Raw genomic sequence first — 26,044 nt, forward strand, 5'->3', positions numbered from 1 at the left:
GAAAACGATCGTGTGGCGTCGACAGTCCCATTTTTTGACGACTAAAATTTGAAGAAGAAGGGGTTTTCGGTACACACATGTACGGATCCGAAGCAGAAATAACAAGGATGAGTTCCCATCCCTAAATGACAAGTAATTGTTCAACAAACGGTTAACTCGCAGTCAAATCGCCAAAAACTAACATTCTAGAATCGAGGTTACATCGAAGAACTTTCGACACCAGAAATTTAAATCGAACTTACAAGCCAACGAATTGAACTAGAAAAGAGAAGTCATACCTCGTACAAAAATAGTGTAACATAACATAGGAAAAAGAAAGGAACTTGAAATGGTGAAACCGAAACAATGAAGAAGGAAGCAAAGAGTAATGTTAGAAATAAAAAATGAAAATAATGTGAAAAGAAAAAGAGATTTTTTGTTTTGGTAAAAGTCTAATTAACTAAAATAAACTACCCCACAAGGCATTTCAGTAAAAACATTTTTATAGCTTTTACCGAGACTTGAACACAAGACCAAGAGTATATAAATGCTTAACCATTGAACCAACAAGCTCATTCTTCATATAAATTGCACACAATTAACTTATAACCCACACATTCCCAGGTAAGGGTTTAAGCAAAATAGCAAAATTTCCAGAAACAAGATTTGAACCTAGCACCTCACACATATAGCCAAAACACTCAACCACCAAACCAAATCAATTATTTATAAAAAATTTCCAAAATCTAAACTCAAAATTGAGGGAAGACCACTCTTGGTTTCAAAATGCAATTTCTTCTAACTTAGTTTTTGGGATGTTACATTACACATGTCCAAAGTGTCAACAAAAAATTAAAGCTCAAAGATTTTGTTACCAAAATTTACATATGGCAGGTTCATGAGTTTGAGCAGTGTTAGCATTGCTCTTTAGCACTCCTCATAATAATACCTCAACAATTTTATTTTTATTTTATTTTTCATAATATTTTTTTCTTTGACCTATTTAGTTTATAAATCTATTTAGTTTATATATATATTGGAGTTTAGATATATAATACATATTGGGTTTATATATAATATATTGGGTTTGGGCTTGTAGATATAATAAATATAATATTATTAATTTTGGTTATTTGATTAAATCGATTAATTATCTCGTTAGAAATGAATGAATTGATAATTGAATTTTTAAAAAACTCGGAGCTGACCTCTAACCAAATTAATTCAGGTGACCAACCGGTTAACCAAATTAATTCAGTGTGGTCACTTAATTCGTATGAAACCAAAAAATTCACACCCTTAAATGGAATTTGAACCCAAAATTCCATACTATTCACTCCCTAACCCTAACCATTTCAATCAAAATCATGTTTAATTTTCATGTTATCGTAGATGTGTCATAAATATTTTTTGATATAGTGTCTAAAACTACCTATAACTCCTCCTCAACTCTTAAATAGGAATATAAATGCACTTTAACGCACTCAAATCCATGCTTTCTTAAACTAACAAGAATATAATAGTAACCGAGCTAAGACTCAATCAATGAATGTACTATAATTTAATTATTATTGACATGTTAATGTAATTTAATATACCTTAATTTTTAAAAAATTAATAACATATTCACGTACTATAAGAAAAATATATTTACGTGTAACATACATAAATATGTATATTTACATGTAAATTAATTAATTTTTTAAACTTAAAAATATGTTTTTTTTATAATTTTTAATTTTTAAAAATAATTTTTTATCATGAATATCTTATTAAGTGGATGTCCATCATGATCAAGATAAAGTTTTAATGTACTTTAAATTCTAATAGTTATTAGAATTAGATATCTACTTCTTTTATACTTCTTATGCCTATAAATAGAGACTCTGATGAAGCATTGTAATCATCCCTTTTGATCAATAAAGTTCATTCTTTGTTGCTTTCATATTTTCTTTATTCTTTATTCTCTCCACCTCTCTTTATTTTATAAAACGTTATCAACATGATCTTGCTCAAAGTGATAGTTCCTTTTATCGACGATCAAATTTATCCTTCATGATTTTCAATATCTTTTATGATAAGATGCAAATTTTTACAGGAAGCTTCTTTTATTTAAGGTTTCATATTTGATTATTATTTTTCATTCTTCTTTCATTATACGTTATCATTATTTTGATTAACTTATTTTATTTTTTGTTCTTAAGGATGGTCAAAGATTTGATACCATTATCTATATGAAATCAAGAATATTTTCAAACTATCTCATACCTTCTAGTGACGACGAGGATGTTAAAGATCTTCAGGTATATTTTACTATATTTTATTTATTATTTATTATAATTGGAGACTAATCATGACAACATGCATAGATAGATTCTGATTGAAATCTCACGCATGTTTGCGATGGTGATTATGAAACAAGAATCTATTGGGATGTTTATAAGTCCGTCCTACTAGATTTGTTGCATTTCTCGAAATGAATGTAAACATAAAGAAAATAAAAGATATACTCATGGACCGCTAAAAATAGGAACATAGTAATAAATAAGAGAACAATGAGAGTTCTCAAGATAACTTTTCAAAGGGTAAAGATAACTTATGTTATCAATGTGATATGAAAGATTATTGACCACATATGTGGTGTATGCCCAAATATTTTATTTCTACTAATATTCTTTGAGGAATGATATGAAAATGTAGTAATGAATTCTATCATTATAGATAGAGAATATTTATCTTATTTGGCAATAAAACAAACCAATATTATTCCAATATTTGTTAGTACAAAATTAGTCGAAAGCTCCAGAAGAGCTATTATATTAATACCTTGTGATGGTTAATCCATTGGTTTTAAAAGATATTCATAATGGATCTTATATTGAGATTTTGAATGAAGAAAATATTATATTTCATATGAATAAAAAAGGGAGATTGGGTTATTAATTTATAATCTTTGTGATATTCTTTTGTCATCATCCCTATTAAAAGGGTTGAAAGCAAAATATTTGATTGTGAAAGATCTACTTATGAGTAATAGAATATGATAATTCTATCTAAAGCTCGTTATGGTTGGATGCACCTCAAGTTGCAAGTTTTTTAAAAAACTGTGAGTATAAGTCTATAATATTCAGAATAAATTCTCAATTAAAATTACGTGGTAAAATATTACTGATGAGAACTTGCAAAAGAGAAAACTTATGTATGAAAAGTCATTGGTTATGTACTTGTTGTACACCTAGAAAATAAGATCCACTCTCAAAGTTTGATATTAATAGATTTTTGGGCATTTGAAGATTTTGGCATATTCCTTGAAGTGAATACTACATATAATTATTTGAAAATTATATTGATTGACTTGGTGGCATTATAGACTTCACATTGATTTAGACATTTCTAGTAATAAATGTCACAAAAGAAATGATAATAAAAATATCAATTTGTTACAATTTAGTACAATTAAAACACATGTTAAAGTAAACCAGAAGTTTACTAATACAAATGCGTTTACTACTTGGCGTGACCAGTTAGACCATCCTGGATCATATATGATGCGAAAATTAATTGAGAATTTATATGGACATTCAATTAAAGAACCAGAAGATTCTTTAATTTAAAGAATTCTCATTTGTCGTTTGTTCTCAATTAAAATTGATTATTAGAAACTCACTAGCTAAAGTTGAGATTTAATGTCTTACATTTCTAAAATGAATATGGGCTCATTCATCCACCATGTGGATGATTTTGATGTTATATGATTTTGATAGATGCATCTACAAAATAATCACATATGTATTATCAACTCGCAACCTGCCGTTTGCGAGATTACTTGTTTAAATGATTAATTTCAGATTATGCAGTTAAAACAATTCATCTTGCTAATGTTGGTGAGTTTACATCCCAAGTTTTCAATAATTATTGCATGTCAATTGGGATAAAAGTTGAACATCCTGTAATTCATGTTCACACACAAAATGATTTAGATGAATTGTGTATCAAATGCCTCCAACTAATAGCTAAATCATTACTTATGAGAACAAAACATTCTATTTCAACATGAGATTATGTTGATTTATATGTTGTACGCATCAAGCTAATAAGTTATAAATACTTCCCATTACAATTGATTTTTGGTCAAAAGCCAAATATTTCCCATCTTACAATTTTTAGATGTGTGGTATATGTTCAAACTACTCCACCACAACGCACAGGTCATAATAAGAGATTGGGAATGTATATTTATATGAGTCTCCTTATAATATTTTTGAGCAATTAATTTGAGATTTAATTGTGACGTGAGTTGTCAGTTTTCCAAACATTAGGGGGAGAGAAACAATAATTTGTAATGAGTTAGAGTGATAATAATTGAACCAGAAGTTCAATAAGGATAACTCATTACAAGTTAACTGTTAGATGTATTTACAACCTTAATGAGAATAATCAAGTGTTATATACCATCTAATATTTTAATTTGAATCAAAGTCTCAGTAGGACAATCAGTTAGAATAAATAATAGATTGATCGGTTCCAAAGATGAAAATTATTCTAGATGGTCATATAGTGGAGGTGGGTGCTCTAGAAGAGACCCAAGACATAACTAATAAGTAAAACTCCAGAAGAGATTCAATTACCTAAAACTGAATTTTAAAATAATAAAAATAAGAGATCTCGATAAGTTATGTCAATTCGAGAAAATGTGGAACTGAATAATAAAAATGGTCGACAATGATTTTGCATGCAATATTATTATTGAAATAATGAAATAAAAGGAGGATCTTGAATAAATCTATTGAGAAATATAGATTTGGAATAAATTGATCAAAATAGAAAGATGCAACTCAAGTACAATTAAATTTGTGGAGTTTTTGGACCAGTAGTCCAAATATCTAAAGGTATAAAGCCAGTGAGGGTGCAATTGAAGTAGTTTTGCAAAAGCAGAATAAAAATATGAATTTTTTCGCTAAGTCCTGGCATTGATTGTGAAAAGATATAATATTCTTTTGTGGTGGATGCAATAACCTTTAGATATATTATTAAATTGACAATTCATAAACGATCTAACTTGCGTCTAATGGGTATTGTTACAACCTTTTATGAATCACCATATAGTAAAGTTTATATTAAAATCCTTGAAGGATTTAAAATGCTAGAAGCATATTGAAATTCTTGGGAAATTTTTCATTATATGAATTGAAATAATTGAACAAATGTGGCAAATTTGATTTAGTCAATAGTAGATGAAAGAGGATTATAAAATGACCCAAAATACCTATTTGTGTTTTTACATAAGAATCATGATTAAAGTATGTTATGATTATTGTTGAATCTCTTGAAGAGATCAAAATATATTTCCCCAAATCTCTCACTCATGATTTTCAAAAGAATGGTGGTATAAATGCTTAGCAATACATTCAAATAGTCATTTGAAAAACTAGTATTCAAGATTGAATATGTAGAATATGAGAAAGTATGTTATATTTTCAAGAGGGGGAGTAAATACGCGTTGTACTCTTTTTCTCTTAACCGAGGTTTTGTCCCATTGGGTTTTCCCGGTAAGGTTTTTAATGAGGCAGCATATTATGCGTATTATAGATCGTGTACTCTTTTTCTTTCATTAGGTTTTTATCCCACAGGGTTTTTCCTAATAAGGTTTTAACAAGGCACATTATCTACCAATGGACATCCAAGGGGGAGTGTTATGAATATCTTATTAAGTGGATGTCCATCATGATCAAGATAAAGTTTTAATGTACTTTAAATTCCAATAGTTATTAGAATTAGATCTCTACTTCTTTTATACTTCTTATGCTTATAAATAGAGACTCTGATGAAGCATTGTAATAATCCCTTTTGATTAATAAAGTTCATTCTTTGTTGCTTTCATATTTTCTTTGTTCTTTATTCTCTCCATCTCTCTTTATTTTATAACATTTTTATATATTTTTTTTAAATTTTTTTAAAATTAACTAATTATTGACATGGTGTCCAAATGACAATTCAAGTATATACCACGTTAGCAAAGTTAACAAGTATTAATTTTTTTCATCCATTTTAAGTGATTTCACAAATAATGTGGTTAAAAGAGAGGAAAATTGAATGGATGACCAAAATAACTATTTTTACAAAGTTGGAAAGCTAAAGAAATCATTACAACTTTTAATTATTATTGATGAATTTAGAGAGGATTTAGATATTAATATCAAATATTCATTATATAGCTCTAATCTACTTCTATATATAATAAACTCAAATTTGAATATCTATTATTTAAATTTACTTTATTTTTGTAGATAATAAATTTATATATCATAATTCATTATCTGCCTTACTTTTAAATTCTTTAAAACAAATTTAACATACTAAATTTGGGAATTTAACTCAACTACCTTATGAACAATTAATTTTAATTTGAATAGTAATATTTGGATTTAATACAAATTCGATTTTATAAATTAAACATGTGAATTAGGACATTACTAGATAACCAAACACCCAAGCAAAGAGCGTGACTCTGCCTAAACTTGATGAGCTTTCTCTGTCTCTAATTCTACCCATTTGCTAACGTACCAATATATTGTACACATTGTTAGCTAAATTCTTGCTGAGATCAAAGCCGGACTTTGATTTGGCAATTACTACACTAGAGCTTATGAGTTTATCAAAATTTGGGCAATTGACATTGATAGAATTTCATGGGGGTTTATTAGAGATACAATTGTAGAAATACTTGTATTTATCTCATAACCATAGAACTGGTCACCCTTCATTCAAAAATTGAAACAATATGAGAAAGCAAGCATGCAAAGGAGATTTGATTCAGTCCATCAAGCCACAGTTGTTGATTACCACCTTTGCGTAGGGGCGATTGAAGCCTCTTTCTGCCACAACAGCTCTTTTATCGCCTATTAGCTTGGCCACTCTGCTCACCAAACACAAAGCATCTATTTTTAGTCTAAATGGTCCCAACTCCCAAAGAAATGTTGAATCAACCTCTCTGAGGCAGATCACATTCAATTAATAAAATCAAATTGCTATGAGTTGGAAAGCATACCTGAAATAAGGAGAAGCAGTGTTCTCTTGAACAGTCTTGACTTGTCCAATTCTCTTTACAACCTCCATTCCATTCAACACTTGTCCAATTACGAGAGCTGAAGCATCCAGTTCTGGTGAATCCATGATAGAAATCACAAACTCTGTGCCATTAGGTTCGGTTCCAATCTCCTCTTCATCAATCTCCAGCTTCCCCTTTCGTGCAACCAACTTTAGCTTGGGAGGCGGCTTGGAGGGATCCCTTACCAGTATGCTCACTGTTCCAGCAGAGTTCTTAACTCCTGGACACTTTTCATACTCTCTCTCCCACTCCTCCCGCAAGTTTTCAACGGCCAGATTGCTTCCACTTCTCTTGGCAAGCTCAGCATCAACACCATATGATCTCAACCCACCATGTTGCACGTAGTTTGGCATAATCTTAACGAACTCTTTTCGTCTGTAGCTAATTCCAGCAGCTCCACTAACTATACTACCAAACCTGGCTGCCCCTACCGGAACATCATCTCCATATAGTCCAATAACAATGCGACCAACGGGCTCTCCATCAATTGCTATATCAAGAAAAGCTCGTTTGGTAGGAACTTTGTTGCCGCAGTTAGGATTAGGGGTAGCAACATTCTCTTCCTCCTGTTGATTGTCGCTGGGTGAACTTTCTTCAGCCTTTGCCTTAGACTTAAGGGCTTGAGAACCTAAGAGAAGAAGCAGTGAGGAGTTGCTACAAATTGTAAGCTCTCGTCGGGAAATTTTGAACTGTTTCAGAATGGGAAAACAAGTGGAATGGAGCTGTGGGAGAGGGGCAGCTGAAGTTGGAGGTTGAAGTAGCTGTGGGGTGGATTGTAAGAATTTAAGATTCTGTAACATTTCTCTCTTTATTCACTGCGTTGGGCTCCTTTCTTTGAGGGGGTTGATTTTGCTTCACTGCCTCAGCAGAGAAGAATTTCTTCTACTACTTACAAAATTCTAATTGATTTATTGTTTAAAATAATATGATATGCTCTCCTTGCATAGATTCTTGAGGATAAGGAAAATGCTAAGTCAATCCATCTAATATGCAAATGCTTTATTTTTTGTGGTGCCTATTCCACAAACTACCAATAATAGGTTTTTCATGTTAAGCCTGATATCGCTATGGGCCATTTTTTTTTAACTATTTTAAGCCTACTCATACTTTATTTATTTATTTATTTTTATTACAAGGAGGCAAAAGGAAATAAAAAATCTTAACATTTGTCTTTTTTTTTTCTCGTGTGATAACTATTGCTGCTTGTTTATTTAAAATGTAAATTGTAATGGAAGTATTAAATTGCAGTGGTTACTATAGTTCATCATTGCAAAAATTCTGTTGTAACAGTTCGTTTTTCAGTGGTGTTAAAAATAATTGTTTAGGGACTATAAATCCGACGAGAGAATCCATAAATATTATTATTTAATATTTAGGAGTTAAACATAGTATTATAGTAAATTTTGAATTGATAATTTTAGTTAATTAAATGATTAGTTAAGTTAAGTGGTTTTAGAAAATGAGGTATCCGGATCTCGTTTTTATAAACTGAGCCCGTAAATATTTTTATTAAATATTTACAGAGTGATTATATAGGTTTATTAAAATTTGGTTACGTAATTTTGACGTTTAGTTAGATAATTAAAGAAAAAGAACTAAATCGTAAGGGTTGCGAAAGTTAGTATTTATTAATTAAAAGTGTTAAATAGCTATTAAACTTTGAAGTTGTGGCTTTAAATGATAATTATACCTATTCTAATTGTAGTGGACGCTAAAGGTTAGATGTTTGTTAAATTTGCATGTTTTATTAAAAGGTCAAATAAGTAATTTATTAAATAAAACTTAAATTTAATATATGTAAGAATAGTATCATCTTCCTTAATGGGATTCTCCACCTAAAAATCAGAATAGAAACACCATTGAAGGTGTTTGGTTTTGGCTTGACTAAAATGTAATTGCATGGTATGTAAATTTTTGCCCGATTTTGATAAATTTTATGTTTTTGAGATCATTGTAACTTAATATAGCTAGTACAAGGACTAATTTACGAAATTAAAAAAGTATAGAAAATATACCATTGGTGAGTTTAAATGATTTGGATGTTAATTGGTAGAATATGATGTTTGGGTGTTTAATAGAAATACTTTGTTAAGTGATTTTGTATAATTTTCAAGTTTAAGGGTTTTAATTGAAAATGAATTAAATTGGACAAGACTTTCTTGTGAAATTTTAGCATGTCACAACCGATTTGGGATATTCATAATTTTTTTTATAATGGGTATAAAGTTTAATTATGTGAAATAAGCTTGTTTTGGTACCAAATTGTATAAAATGTAAATGTTTGGGGTCTAATGTGTAAAATTGTAAATAGGAAGTTATATATATTAAATTGAATAGTATATGAAATTGAGGCTAATAATTGAAATAAATTAAATAATAGATCAAGAACAAGTAGATAATTGAGAAAAAAAGGGAAAGTAGCTGGATAGTCCGTGAATCTTTACCGTTAGTACAGTTTAGCCCTGATAAGTTCGTTCGATTTATTTTGATATATTTTACAATATGAATTAAATTAGAATTTAGTTTTTGATTGTTAAATTAAATATTTTGATATTAAATTAATATGAATGAGAATACTAAATTATTAGACTTGGTTTAACGGTAATATCTCCTGAGCTGATGAACATAGGATAGAGTACGATTGAATGCCAATAGGTTATAGTCCATGTTGTTCAGGATTGGTTTGAGATGAGATAATGATTCCTGTTTATTTCCTATTCACTGACTATACTAAAGTCTAGCATTTGTTGTGGACTATCATGTTATATTTATAGTGTTTTTGGTGTGTTACTGGGGGCGAATGTAAAGCATTCGAGCTTGGCACTTGGTGATGAGGTGTGTTATGGGAGGGATGTTAGCCTACGCGCTAGGCACTTAGTGCCTAGGCGTTTTACCTGTTGAATTGTCTCTTTGGAGCTTTTGGCATGTTTCGGATGGATAATTGTATACTATTATCTGTATGTCATTCATCGGGCAATGTTTCTTGTGTTAAATGTCTTGTTATTGAATTGTTGAACAATTATTCATGAATCTCCTGATAGCATTGTGGCTTGATAGTGAATGATCTCATACTTGTTTATGTATAAACTCACCTGTTGTGGATTGTGGTTGACAAGAGACTTTGACTTTTAATTTTGCTATTAAAAATTGTTATATTTAATTCGGTAAGCTTTATCGTTTTAACTGTTGAACTTACTAAGCTCTAGTGAAGCTTACTTGTGTTCCTTGTAGATAATGTTTTGTGGAGTCTGGTGATCGGATCAACTTGAAAATCATACTATCCATATATATTTTAGTAGATTTTGATATGTTTATTTTGGGTTTTATGGCATGTAATAGGTTTTTTTATATAGGTTTAGATACTTATAACAAATGTTATGTTTTAAGCTTGGTATAAGCTTACTTGTGCATGTGCCTTTAATCTTGGTGTGAATATGTTCATATAAAGTTGTTTTGGTCATGTGATATAAACCTTATTTAAGTGTTTGAATCATGGTATGAATGAATGTGAATTATTTAGAAGAAATGATAAGTTTGGCATAAGTTTTGTATATGAACTTATGAATTTAACTGCAAATTAGTTGATGTGTCATGTGAATTAAGGTTAATAATTGAATTGTGGTGTCAATGAGGACATATTATTTACGCACTTAGGTTGATTGTTTTGGCATGTTTTAGGCTCGTTTAAATGTGTTTTTGAAGTATGGAAATGGTTGATTTTGATTTGTCTTGGAACCTAAGTGTTGGATGAAAGTTTTGCCTTGTTTTGGAAGCTTTTTAAGGTGCACACGACTTGGTCTATGCCACATGGCCATGTGTCTTATTAATTTTTAGGTTCAGGATTTTTCACACGGTCAGAGTTATTTACACGGTCTGGCCACATGGATGTGTGGGAAGGCCACATGGGCGTGTGGGGAGGCCACACGGGCGTGTGGGGAGGCCACACGAGTGTGTGGGGAGGCCACACGGCCATGTGTTGGGAAGCCACACGACTTGGCCACATGGCCGTGTGACCTCTATTTCTAAAATTTTTAAATTTTTGCATTTTTTTATTCAAATTAATCATTGATAGTTTCCAAACCATTTTTAGGGCCCCATAAGCTCCCCTTAAAACCGTAAGTGTATTTTACCCTGATTTTTATAAGCTATTGAATTTTATCATTTATTTTATATTTTTGTTTCTGTTTGATGATAAATGTCTTGATCTATACTGTAACGCTTCATATCTCTAATCCAGCAACAGAGACAGGTTAAGGGTGTTACATTTAGTGGTATCAAAGCTACGGTTTAGTTAATTCTCGAATTAAACATAGCGTGTTTGAAGTCTAGAAATTACATGTCATATAAACTTGTGATAGTGTGATATTATTGATTTGATCTAACCTTTGTTTTTTGTATAGATTATAAAGATGTCGATAGAATCTGATCGTATTGACATTGACGAAGTTAATAGTAATGTTCCAACTAATGAACAAGAAACAAGTCGTGGTTTACTGATTCCACCAATGTTAGAAAATGAAGTTAAAAATGTTTTCTTCTATTTAATAGGTCAGTGGTTCACGGAATTCATGCGAACCAACCCTGTGGCTCAACAACCTCCACCCCCTTGTTGTACCTCCTGTGGTACCTCCACCTCCTCAAACAATTGAAACAAGTAAACAAATTCCTGTTGATAAAATCTGAAAAAGTGGGGCTAAAGAATTTAGAGGTAGAACAGATGATGATCTAACTAAAGCTGAGTATTAGCTCAAAAATATTCAACGAGTTTTTGATAAACTTCCCTGTTCCCCTAATGATCTAGCTATAGTTGGTAGACCACGTTGGCAATAGTAGTATCGAAAGATAGAATTACCTGGGATTTCTTCCAATCTGATTTTAGAAAGAATATGTCAGCAAAAGATATTTAGATAAGAAAAAGAAAGAATTTCTTGAATTTAAGCAAGGAAATAAATTAGTAGTTGAATATGAGAGAGAGTTTGTCTATCTCAGTAAGTATGCCAGTGAAATTGTGCCAAATGAAGAGCACATATGCATTCATTTTGAAGATGGACTAAATGATGAAATTATAATGTTGGTTGAAAGAATTGAGATTCAAGAATTTTTTGTTTAATCCGGTCGTGCTCAAAAGATGGAAGAAGTTTATATCCACAAGAAGTTGAAGCTCAAGATTTTAGTAAAAGAAGCTTTCCTAAATCATGTTCATATAAAGTTGCTTTGATTATGTGATATAAACCTTATTTAAGTGTTTGAATCATGGTATGAGTGAATATGAATGACTAAGAAGAAATGATAAGTTTGGCATGAGTTTTATATATCAACTTGTGAATTTGAAAGCAAATTAGTTGATGTGTCATGTGAATTAAGATTGATAATTGAATTGTGGTGTCAATGAGGACACATTGGTTAGACACTTAAGTTGATTGTTTTGGCATGTTTGTGTTTTTGAAGTATGGAAATGGTTGATTTTGATTTTTCTTGGAACCTAAGTGTTGAATAAAAGTTTTGCATTGTTTTGGAAGGTTTTTAAGGTGCACACGGCCTGACCACATGGCTATGTGTCTTATTAATTTTTAGGTGTAGGATTTTTCACATGGTCTGGCCACACGAGCATGTGGGGAAGCCACATAGCATGGGCTATTCCACACGGCTTGGCCATACGACCGTGTGACCTCTGTTTCCAAAATTTTCAAATTTTTGCATATTTTTCTGTTTTGACTCAAATTAGTCCCTTATTGTTCCCAAACCATTTTTAGGGCCCCGTAAGCTCGATTTAGGACCTGTAAGTGTATTTTACCTTGATTTGTATAAGCAATTGAGTATTATCATTTATTTTATAGTTTTGTTTCTGTTTGATGATAAATGTCCTGATCTGTACTATAATGCTATGGAACTCCAATTTAGCGATGAAGATGGGTTAGGGGTGTTACATGTGCAAACAAAATAACAAATAACAAAAAGGATTTGTTTATGCAATTCAGCTTTCCTACTTGTGTGGAGTCTAGCTTAGTGTGTAATTCCATTATCTTTTTGTACATATATAAGTGATTTACACTCTATCACTCCCTAAGCATAGAGATCTCACATTTGTACCTAAAGACTAGAACTCTCATCTCCAAATCCTTCCTCTAAGAACTTGGGTAGTAAACACTAAAAAATATTTACATTAAAAGTTTGCACTCTCTCACAAAATAGTTCTTCAAATGAATATATTAGAATGCACTCAATAAGCTCTCATACAAAACCTAAAGAAGCCTTAAAGCATATATGAATTTCAACCTGCTAACATAGAAACTAAGTGAATACAACGTAAATCCTTGAAAATAACTATTATGATTACAACTTTCCAAGCACGATCAATTGAAGATATGATTTTCAAAACAACACATAATTTTGATCAATCTTCTATGTTCCAAGGGTTGACTTGATTCACTTGAATCCAATTCAATCTTCAAATGCCAATGATTGGTTTCCATAGATGGACTATAGTATCTTCACTAACACGGAACATAAATAGGTTTAAAGATTTGATTCACTTGAATCCAATTAAACCTTCAAATGCCAGTGATTGGTTTCCATAGATGGACTATAGTATCTTCACTAACACGGAACATAAATAAGTTTAAAGGTTTTCTTCATGAAATTATCAAACCAAATAAGGCAAGTACTTAAACTACCTTAATGGTAGTCAGTATTTGACACTGTCAAGTACCACTTAGCAACATTTAGCTCATATTGCCTTTATGTGATTGTTTGACTACTTTTTTATTTATTATAAAAGATTAGTTATCTTTCTCTTCCTACAAATCTAAGTGGCATAATATTGTTGTAACTTAATTTTATTCGAACCAACTCAATTTTTAGATTCAAGTTAATTTAGATTATCATTTTAAGTTGAATTTTGAGGACTCAAGATTGAATATATTATAAATTTATCATTTGGTTTTTATTTCAAATTTATGATTTGAATTTTATTTTTTTTATTTGGTTGAATTTTATTTTAATTTTGATTTTTTTTTGCTCTTTGTCTTGAATGACTTGAGTCCAAACACACACTAGAAACTAGGAATTTCTAAACTTGAGCCATACATAAACCCTCACCCAATATTGTCATTGTTGCAACTTTTGGATCTAGTGTCCTAATTGTAGTATTTTCGTCTAAGTATACTTGTATTTTTGAACAAATTGGTTTAATAAAAATATCCATTAATTACATTAGTACCCTATGTATATTTTCCTCAATGTTTTCCACTCAAAGAAAAATAGAAGCAAATATAAGCTCACTAATTATCTAATGTTTAACTAATGCTAGGTAGTATTACATGGTTGGACCGTGATACGAAAAGGCAACTTGTATTAGTAGATGAACCTAAACATGTCCTTAGTCTAATTGAAAATGAACAAATCGGTTAAAAAACTAATATGTTGCCTCTTAAATCTAATTGGAGAGATATTTTTTCTTAAGCATCAGAGTAGATGACTCCCAAAAGATAGAGATATAGATGTGACTGATTGGATTGACAGTACATCGAACATGACCCAAGTAGAATAGATTCTAGATTTGTTTATGGATTTGTTCAGTTGTAACATTCATAGTGTGACATACATTAATCCTAAGTGGATGATGAGCTATGTATGCGTGGCTCGTATACTTTGATTAAGTAAAAGCCTGAGTTCAAATAGAGAAGGAACCAAAAGCTGGTGCATTGGGTATACGACTTCTGCAGTACGTAATATCATTCACAATAGTACAATTCATAGCCCAACTAATAGGTAAATGATATCCTCTCATCGATATTACATGATAGATGAAAAGTAAACATGGCTATAAGTCATTTTTCCTTGTGATAAATGACTTTATTACCATTTGATATTAATTCACTTTTCATGAAGGAAGATGTAATGATTACTATGAGATAAAATAGAATCATATTAAGAGAAAGATTTATTCCAAAGAAATTAAGGATATCCTATGATGGTAACACACTTATGACAAGGTCATTGGATGAGCACTTATTGAGTAGTTTTCATAATGATATGTAATTAGGGAGAGATCAATCACGATATTATAGTGGAATGACTTTGTGACTAAATAAGTTTATAATTAATAGGCGAAAAGATGAAACTTCATTATAAATTATTTGAGCTCGAATTATATACGTCCAATTGATCCCTCCGCTAGCCCATTGAAACCAGAAATGAATTGCATGTAGAATTAAATTAATAGAAATGAATAAAAATGATGAAGTTAGAGAAATGGATCTCATTCACAAATGAATGTGTTTTCTTACTGAGTATAAAAATAACTTAACAATTAATTTATGGTTTTCAAATTATTATTTAATTAATTATAATTAAATAATTGAAGTTCAAAAATAGATTTAAATTAATTAATCATTATGAATTCAATTAAGTAAATTAAATATATTTTCTAATTTATTTTTTTATGGTAAACTTGTTATTAGTTTAACGGAATTAGAATTGCGTTGAAAAGTTATTTAATTGGGAAAGTAATGTCATTAAATTATATTAATTAAATTAATTAATTAAATAATATTTATTTTGAAAAATAGAAAACAAGTATTGGGTTGGATTGAATTATAAACTGTAAGGCTAAAAGTTTAGGAAGCATATATAATTCGACCTAATACAGAAGAGATAAAAAACTCCTCATCATAATAGAGATGGGCAACAACCTTAGTTACTAGGGTATGTTGCCCATCACTCTCCTAGTTAGACTAGATGAGTATTTTCTATTAATTAAATATTATTTGTATTGTTCTTATTGAACCAGGATTCTTATCTCTTCCTATAAATAGATGACATTTATATAGTTATTTACACACAAGTTTCATATATTGTTATTTTTCCAAAAAATAGTGGAAATTTATTTTTTAAAATCAAATTCTATTTTCTGAGAATTATAATTCGATTGGTTTCTATTGAGAGAATTACTTTCCTACTAAAAGTAATTAAATTGTTTTATATTCTATGTTTGGTTCGTGTTGCTCGAGCCCACACTCGACGCAATTCGTGGTATAAGGATAGTAGAGAAGGTCATTCTGTTGAAAGCTAAGAATGATTTTACCTTTTTAGAAAATGCTTGTTGCTATAAATATCACAAACCAACTCAGTTTTCAAATTTTTTAAACTTCTGTTGTATTTGAAAATTGTTTTTTTAACCAAAATTTCCCAGCAGCCTATTCATCATTCATATCACATGCCTTATCACCATTGCCCTTATAACTATAAGCCCTACATTGTCACCAACTCTCATTAGCCACCTTATACTGTATTTAACCAACCACCCTACCTTGCCACTAAAAACTCCCATAAATGCCACAGGCAACTGCCCATCACCTCACCTCTTTATTCACTATGTTACCACCACCTTACCTTTGCTACTACTTTTGCTTGCTTCATCACTGTGCCATTACCAACCCCTACAAAAACGAAAACCTCTAGAACCCTTTTTGGCCTCCCACAGTTCTATCTCTCCACTCCATTCACCATCATCATCCCATTGCCATTATTCCCTAGAAAAATGAACACCACCATCCTTACTACTGACCAAGTCCATCACCATTTTAAACTCATCATCAAACTCACACCCTCCATCCATAGTCCTTTAACATCTCCTTACCACCACCATCCAACCCTAGAGCCTCTTGGCGACACCAGCCCTTAGCTCACATATTGATCGACTAAGCGGGTGCGCATTAAAACACTGAATTTATGAAACTAATTTTAAAGTATGGTTTCACTGCAAGCATACAGTGTCAATTATAATATTTATAGTATTACAATGAAACACCAAAGTATTCCAAGGATCGAACCCAAAGGAAGAGGCAATTGAGTAATGATTAGCATACAAAATAGAGTCTAAATGGCTACTAACACGATTTTATAGTACAACAATTCATAATAGAAGATTTTGCAAGAAAATTAAGTATTATACCCTAAGGACTACATTGCAAGAAATGTAAACTAGAGGGACCATCCAGCAAATAAAAAATAGGGGTTGGTTGACTTTAATGTAGTTCACCAAATCTCGGGCTCGAGACGTAAATTGCTTAAATTATTAAGTGGATCCATTTTATCTCTTGATCTAAATTTTACCAACTTAGACAAATTAGGTCCGATTTATCTCTCAATCTTGCTGATTAATTTGGGACTAACGAACGGGTGCGCAATAAGATTACCTATCTGTTTCACTTTATCTTAATATTCTTTTAGGGCATCACTACTTAAGTTCTATCAAATTAGTCCAATTTGTTACGATTTAGTCCTTTTTACAAAGATTTTAGTTTATCCGCATATCCATCAATCAACTTCCTTAAAGGTCTAGTTACTCATGCTTAAAATGAAGAAAAGAAACTTAACAATGAAAAACAAGGCAGCCATGAAAGTAAAGTCTAAGAAAAATATGAAAGTTGAGATTTTTATGCATGAAAAATTAAATAGCATGAAACAAAAAGCATCTAGCAAGAAAATCTAAGGCAAGAAACATAAAACAAACAAGCTTTTAACATATTTAAAGTAAAATAAACTGAAATACATTAAACTAAATATTAAATAGTCTTGAAAGCGATTGGAAATGTAAATAAACCTTAGTTATAGTGTTAACTAACATTAAGAACAACTAACTTAACTAACATCAAGAACAATAAGAACAAGAAGTAAATGAAGAAAATAAAGTCTAATCTAAGGTAGAAGAAGAGAAAAGATAAAAACCTAGAAAAAGTGCAGAGAAAACTAAAGAAAACCTAGAGTAAACTAAAACCTAAAATAAGCTAATCTGTCTCTCTCCTACTCAAAAATTTTTGGCTATTTTAAAGGGTGTTTTGATGACTTTTCGATGCCAAAAATGCCTTACATGGGCCTAATGTGATTGGTGGATGGGGTAGACAAAGGTTGCCTTTTTTGTCCAAGTTTGTCCTCCTACAGAAGGCGATATCGCGATACTTAGAAAAGGATATCGCGATATTTGGGGCAGTGTTGAACTTGGGGTCTTCCTTGAAAGGTGTATAGTGTAATACCACTGAAGGGTCTCCTTGGCCTTCTACACTGTTAGACGTATCACGATTGCAAGGGTTGGATATCATAATCCCCTTTCCCTAGATGTCATTCTTGCTTATTTTCTACCTCCGACACATCCCTACAGTACTCATACACACGTTAGGACTCCCAATGGTGCTATCGACCAATTTGGGTAAAAAAATAACACAAAAGGAGGTATTTTCACTTATTACCCGAAAATATTTAAATAATAAAAATAAAGGAAACCTAGCTAAAAACACTTTTTGCTCAAGAAAAAGCTCCTTAAGTGTGTTGGAAAAGCTTCATTTTCCACTCGATTTGCAGCAGATAACATCTCTAACCTAAGACCAAAAACCCAAGACCCAATTCCACCATAACTAAACCCAACCGAGACCTTTCAACATAACCTATTGCCTTCCATTTCTACCACCCATCACCAACAATACCTCCCTTTGAATCTATCTACAATAAATAGCCACAAAAATAAATAAATAAATAAATTTTAGAGAGCCCATCATAGGGCCTGCAAAACACATAGGAAATTGGAAAAGAGAGAGAGGGAGTAAAAAAGAAGATGCTAGAAAAGGAAGAGGCTCACATTTGGTTCATTTTGAAATTAGGGTTGTTGAGGAGACTTTGGGAGATCCCAATGATGGAAAGAAATGGAAGGATAAGGAAAAGCTTTTGTCCGTACCTCATATTGATTTGATGGTCAAAATCATGAATTAAAGTAAGGAAAGTGTTGTGAAAACCTAGGATTTAAGGATAATTTCAAAAAATAAAAGACAAAAGATGGATAAATAGTTTTTCTATAAAACCATTAATCAATTTATGGTTAAAAATGCCAATAATTAGATGAAATTTTTATGGAACCCTAAGAGGGATTTTGAGGAGTGTCGGTAATCAAGCTTGAAGCTTGTAGACTTGCAACTCCTTGAAAGACTTGAAAGTAACAAACTCTAAAAATAAACAATAGAAGAGTCACTCAATTTTCAAATTAAACTTGTTTCATGCAAAGTTAAAAGACAACTTTAACTTAATTCAAATTTGTCTAATTTGTCTATAGCCAAGCCTATTTTATGTACGCAATAATAAACTTTAAAAGAAATATAAATTTTTCAAAGCTAATTAAATAATCAGTTTTACAAGTATTATATAACCGGAATCTAATTAAATGAATAATAAATAAATATTTAATCTCTTAATAAAATTTTAAGTAACAAAATTTCTAAAACTTAGGTCTAAAGAATAACAATTTGCGGTTAAAGATATATCCAAAGCCTTCAACTAAAAATACACGTATTAATTTGTATTGAACTTTTAAATTTCACTGTCTTCAATAAAACAACCATAAATTCATATCCTACTGGATTAACGTGTTCCAAAGTGTGTTGTGAAGCTCAGAGATAGACCTTCAATCCATAAGAAGATAACTAAACCTAGAAATGCTTGGATCCTATCCAAAAATGTGTTGCAAGCTGGTTGATGTTCTAGACTTGAACTCAAATGAATTTACCTCTTCTGGTTTCTTATTTGAAAGATTCAAAATTTGATTTTAGATTTTCATGGTTTTAAAAAATCCATCCAAGAGAAAGAAGAAGGAGCCAATGTCATTTGGTGCTGGAATTTGACCAAATAGATGTCAGGCAATGGTAGGTTTAAGGTGACAGCAAGGTTAAGGTAAATGAAAGAAGATAAAGCTTTTTAGGTCTTTGCTGAGCACAAGAGTAATGAAATGAAAAAAAAAAAGACTAACCTTCCTCATGTTTCATGTAAAATACACTTTTCTCTTATAGTTTCTAGAATATTCACTTATCTTTTTAGGTTTAAAGAAAATATGACGAGTCCTCTTCAGATCTATTTATTAAGCATAATTTGAATAAAATAACAATCATAAATTTATCATTATCTATGTAATTTCTAATTAATTTATTTATTTTTCTATTTTTAATTAAAATATGGTAAAATGTAATTGTAAATTACAATTTTTGGTTTTTTCCATATATATATGGAATAAGAAAAAATTATGGAAATAGTTTGGTTTTGAAATTATTTAGCAAAATATACCAGATCTATAGTGCCAATGTGAATTCGACACCTCTAGATGCTGACTCCACCTTTGCTTCTTCTTTCTTGACTTTCATGCATTTCACAGAAAGATTAAGATGGTACAATGCAGTTCTTAACTGTTCAACAAGAGGATCTAATAGGCATGATAAAAAAAATGCAAGAAGAAGTAGGATCCATTTTTGTTGAGAATTCCTAAATCTATTTTATTTAGTTCCGTTGAGTGTTTTTTAATATGTGCCTCTTTCAGATGGGTTAAATTGTGTATTTATATAATATGGTTATTTTTCATGGATGTGATGTCCTAGGTAGGTCCCCATGCATGCCGTCACATACCCTACTCTATGGTTAACACGTGTTTTCTAGGTGTGGGTTCACCTACACGATGGTGCAAACCCACAACGTGTGGTTTCATAGAAGGGTGCAAACACCTCACATGCAAACTCACAGTGCGAACCACAAAGAGTATGGGTCAGGACCCAACCAGTTAATCGGGCACCGAGTTAGTAATAGTGAGTACTATAGCAATTTGTCCCCCATCTAGTTCAAAGAAGAGTTATAAAGTGACTCTTCTTAAAACTTGACTTCACGAGATGAAAGATAACAAAAGGAGAAGCTTATTATGTACACTTTTTGGCTTTAACTTGTCACATACACTTCGCCACATATTGAGAAGTAATACAGCTGTACAAAGCTGATTGTGCTTTTATTCTCAGATGCATGAATCGTTAAAGTGTAAAATCCTTTTAACAGGAGGTTACCTGAACCTTAAAAATTAAACAGTTTGAATTTGAGATTTTAGAGAAGCTACTGTTGAGAAGAAAAATTTTAGAGGTAATTTTCTTAAAATTCCCATCATTCTTATGATTTTTTTCTAAGTTTATTTAAAAACAAGGGTTAGGACGAGAGGACGTGTTGTCTTATTCAGGGCATCCCTTCATAACACTGTGAAGTAGGTTATCTAGTGGAGGCAAAAGCTTATGTTTGTGACCCCAAAAAGGAAGAAATGAGTCATGTTTTTGATGGTCGAGGAATTCAACTACCCAATTTCGCTTACGACTTCTCAGTCGCTGAAGGATTGAAACGATTAAGCGACACCACCTATGGAAGTTTCCTACTTCCATTACATGTGGATAGAAGCATGTTTCCATTCACCACTCCACCCTTTACTTATCTATCTTTTCAACGAATACAGGATAGCCTTAAACTGTAACAGTCCGATTTTGACCCTAGTCAAAATAGTGGTTTTGGGACCACAAATCTGATTTAGAAAAATATTTTAATATTATTTCTATGCTTATAATATGTGAATTAGCATGTGTGAAAGTTTCGTATAAAAATTCGATCATTTGTGTGCCTAATTTGATAAAAGGACCTAATCGCGTAAAATGTAAACGTTACATGTTTGTTAAAGTGCCTATTTGATGTGTCTCTTTAAATTTCAGGTCCTTATGTTGTAAATGGACCATTAAATTCATGAAATTACATGGATGGACATTAGTTAGTGGAATTATAATGAAAATAATAAGGCTAATTTAGTAAATAGATTATTATGTTAATTAAAATAAACTAAAAGGATGAAATAAGCCATTATGTGTTCATCCATAGCCAAAATTAGCAAAGGAAAAGAAGAAGAAAGAATAGCTCGGGTTCAACTTTGATTTTCATTGATTAAGGTATGAGTTTTGTTCCGTTTTTTATAATTTCTATGTTTTTTTTATTATTGCTTTGTATACTATCAAACCCATGTCTCAATTTTTGATTTTTTTGATGATTTTGAGTTGAACCATTGATGAAATTATAAGCTTTGTGAAGTCAGTGGTTGGTAAATGAAAGATATGTTTTGGGTTAACATATTTTGTACTTGAATTTTTGATAAATTTGAGTAATTTTGACTAAATTTTTAAAATTTGTAAGTTATGGGACTAAACTGTAAAATAAATGTAATGTATGGGTTTATATAAATACTATGAGAATTCGGCCTAACATGGGTATATGCAAATTTTGTGTATTTTGTGAGTTTTGTGATTAGGGACTAATTGTTAAAATGTGAAAATGTGAGGGTTAATTTGTAAAAAGCATTAAATATGTGTTTTTGGATTGATTTGAATGATTTGGTGAATAAAAGAGTTAAATTTGAATTTATATAGATCAAGAACCAAAGAAAACGGAATTAGATCGGGGGAAAACGAAAGTTGTTGAATAGTTGCTTGTGTCCGTTCATTTCCGTATGAGGTAAGTCGATATACAAATAAATGTATTTTGAATTGAATTACTATTGATTATATGCTTTTGAACAATGTTGAATGATTATATGTGTGGAGAATGAGATATCCAAGAAAATATTGACCAAGTTCCGACATCTGAAAAGCCCCGTACGAACCATAGGAATAGTTAGGATACATATGTCATGACATAGGATCTGATATGTGTTATCGTGTAAGACCACCTCTGGGACGTTGGCATCGACTTATGATTTACGTGTAAGACCATGTCTGGGACATCGGCATCGTATTTAATTTCATGTAAGACCCTGTTTGGGACAGTGGCATCGATATTTGATTACATGTAAGACCACGTCTGGGACGTTGGCATTGTATGAGCTTCCCGAGCTATCCGCGTATCCTTATGATTTCAAACAGTTCAACATGCATTCCGAGAAAATGAACGGTTATGTGAACATGTATCCTATTCAGGTATGTTTGAAATGTATATCATATTTGATGTTGAAAGGTAAGTATATGTACCTTAGTGAACAAGTGATGATATGTGACAAATGTATGAGAAAATATGCAACATGTGCAACTGAATTGGAAATGTGTGACATATATATTTGAATCATATGGTTGATGATAGTATTTAGTTATGGATTATATGCAAATTGATGATGCTTATATGATCAAGATGATAAGTTTATTTGTATATAGCTTACTAAGCTTTTGAAAGCTTACTTTGTATGTCTTTCAACTATTTTTTTAGATATCAAAGCTACTCAGAGCTCGGGAATCGTCGAGGATTATCACCACACTATCGAACCTTATTTTGGTACCTTTTGACATTGTGAATATAAAAGTATGGCATGTATAGGCTAGAAGTATTTGGAGATATTTTGTGATGTATATATCATGCCATGTGATATGACTGGTTAGTGTTTGAATTTATGGTTTGATTTTGGTATATGATATGTGATGCAATTGTGGTATGTTTGATGTGTTCATAATGATCAAGAGAAATGGTAAATTTAGTAAGTTTTTGGTATGTACTTAATTGTGGAATTGGTCAGAATGTGGTATGAAATTGAATAAGTATATTAAGGTTTATAAACCATATGTTTTGGTATAATTTTGGCATATGGAATGACATGTTTTGTTATGTGTTACAAGCAAGAATTGGTTGTTAATGAAATGGCATGAATGATGAATGGTTTAGGCTTGAAATTGGTTGAAAATATGATGTTTTAGATGCCTATTTGATGCTTGTGGGGAGGACCCTTAATGGGTGGCAAATTGGCCTTGTAAATGGCCTATTTTCACCTACACAGGCAGAGACACGGGTGTGTGTCTCAACCGTGTTGCTCGAGGGCCATTTCGAAATGAGCCTGGGCAGACCACACAGTCGCACACACGGGCTTGTGCTAGACCGTGTAGCCAAGTCAGTTTCGACCACGGGTTAAACACATGGGCGTGTGGTCAGCCATGTGGTCAAGTTAGAGCCTCCCTAATTTTCACATGACCTGGCACACAAGTGTGTCTTGTGGCCGTGTGGACAAGTCAGTATGTATGCCCTGTTTTGGCACGGCCTAGACATACGGGCATGTCTAAAGCCGTGTGAGGCACACGGCCTGTTCACACGGGCGTGTGACTTGTATTACTTTAAAAAATGTTTATGTTTTAAAAATTTTATATGTGCTCGGTTTAGTCCTGACCTCTTTTTAATGCATGCTTAAGGTCTTGATGACCTATATAAGGGACTCTATGAAAATGTTTAATTATGATTGTGGATAATGTATATGAATTGTTTGTAAAATGTTCCAATTTGTCTAGTAACGCCTTTAACCCTAGTCCGGCGATGGTTATGAGTTAGGGGTGTTACATTTGGTTCGTATCAGAGCTACGATTTAGTCGATTCTAGGACTAACGTAGCATATGTAGTCTAGCTATATGTGCCATATTTGTAAACTGCGATAGTGTGATGAATTCTGACAATGAAAATGTGTTTTTATATAGCAAATGGATCCCGAACGAGCTACAGCTGACGATGTCGAGAGTAATGCGCTTGCTCCCGCGTAAAAGACAGTGCCATCCGATTCTAGACCGGCTACGAGTAGCCATGATAGAGAGGCTAGACAAGCCTTCTATCAGATGATGAACGATTGGTTCACCTAATATATCAAATGTGGGGAATTTGAGTAGAGATTGTGCTAGAACTCATTCGAGCTTCAGATCTCTAGCTATTTCTATTGCATGTGTTCGAAATGTTAGATCTAATTGCCCTGAGTGTAAACACTATGGTAAAAGACATCCCGAAAATTTGTAGATAGTATGATCGTGCTTGTTTCAAATATGGATCTTTGGATCATTTTATCCGTGATTGTCATGAATCTGTTGAACAAGAGATTGTAGAAAATACGAGACCTAGTAACATTTCAGCTAGAGCTAGACCTCCCAGAAATACGGGAAATATGAGTGGTAGTTAAAGAGGGACTAAAGATACTGTTGTTTGATCCGAGGCTCGTGCACCTGCCAGAGCCTATGCCATTCGTGCTCGAGAGGAAGCTTCATCGCCAAGTTTACTATACTTTTGTGATTGCTTTAAATTTAGTATCCAGTAAGACTTTGCCTGTAAAGTCTACTGAATTCGTGATTAAAGTATCAAACCCCATAGGTAAAAGTGTCTTAGTTGACAAAGTGTACAAGAACTATCTGTTAATATTTCGAGACATTTGTTTTTCGGTCGATCTGATGTTATTACCTTTTGATGAGTTTGATATAATTCTGGGTTTGGATTGGCTAACTTTTCACGATGCTATAGTGAATTGCAAATGGAAAACTATTGATTTGAGATGTAAGAAGGAAATAGTCCGAATTGAATCTAGTGATTTGAATGGATTACTGGCTGTGATATCTTCAATGAAAGCCCTGAGTATTGTGAAAAAGAAAGACAGTAAATGAGAATGTGCATTGATTATCGTCAGTTGAGCAAAGTAACTATCAAGAACAAATACCCTCTGCCTCGAATTGATGATTTGTTTGATCAATTGAAAGGAGCTACCGTGTTTTCAAAAATAGATTTTAGATCAGGCTATTATCAGTTGCGAGTAAAAGACTCAGACATTTTGAAAACTGCATTCAGAACAAGGTACGACCACTATGAGTTCTTAGTTATGCCTTTTGAATTAACTAATGCACCTACTATCTTTATGGATTTGATGAAAAGAATTTTTAGATCGTATTTAGATCGATTTGTTGTTGTATTCATTGATGACATATTGATTTATTTGCGTGATGAAAATGAACATGCTAAACATCTAATAATAGTACTATAAACTTTGCGTGATAAGCAATTGTATGCGAAGTTTAGCAAATGTGAATTCTAGTTACGAAAAGTTGGTCTTCTGGGCTATATTGTATCAGCATATGGTATCCGAGTTAATCCAAGCAACATTTTAGCTATTTTAGATTGGAAGCCTCCGAGAAATGTTTCTAAAGTCCAAAGTTTTCTGGGATTAGCTAGTTACTATAGATGGTTCGTAAAAGGCTTTTTGATAATTGTGACTCCATTAACGAAACTACTTCAAAAAGATGTAAAATTTGAATGGTCTAAAAAGTATTAGAAAAGCTTTGATCAGTTGAA

The 26,044-nt window shown here is 31.8% G+C and overlaps 1 protein-coding gene across 1 annotated transcript; it reads right to left on the reverse strand.

Annotated features, from left to right (window-relative positions):
- Positions 1–6,630: 6,630 nt before the first annotated feature.
- LOC107886218 (peptidyl-prolyl cis-trans isomerase CYP26-2, chloroplastic) lies at positions 6,631–8,186 on the reverse strand. The gene is made up of 2 exons (XM_016810087.2): positions 7,028–8,186; positions 6,631–6,895 (listed from the first exon to the last, which is right to left on the reverse strand). The coding sequence occupies exons 1-2, from the start codon at positions 7,885–7,887 to the stop codon at positions 6,793–6,795; spliced, it is 963 nt and encodes a 320-aa protein (XP_016665576.1). The 5' UTR covers positions 7,888–8,186; the 3' UTR covers positions 6,631–6,792.
- Between the last annotated feature and the right edge of the window lie 17,858 nt (positions 8,187–26,044).

The sequence above is a fragment of the Gossypium hirsutum genome, chromosome A03 (assembly GCF_007990345.1).
Source record: "Gossypium hirsutum isolate 1008001.06 chromosome A03, Gossypium_hirsutum_v2.1, whole genome shotgun sequence".
Taxonomy (NCBI): domain Eukaryota; kingdom Viridiplantae; phylum Streptophyta; class Magnoliopsida; order Malvales; family Malvaceae; genus Gossypium; species Gossypium hirsutum.

Coding starts and splice junctions, on each gene's coding strand:
- LOC107886218 (XM_016810087.2), bottom strand. CDS start 7,887: ATGTTACAGAATCTTAAATTCTTACAATCCACCCCACAGCTACTTCAA. Junction 6,896..7,027: donor ACTGCTTCTCCTTATTTCAG/GTATGCTTTCCA, acceptor TTTGGTGAGCAG/AGTGGCCAAGCTAATAGGCG.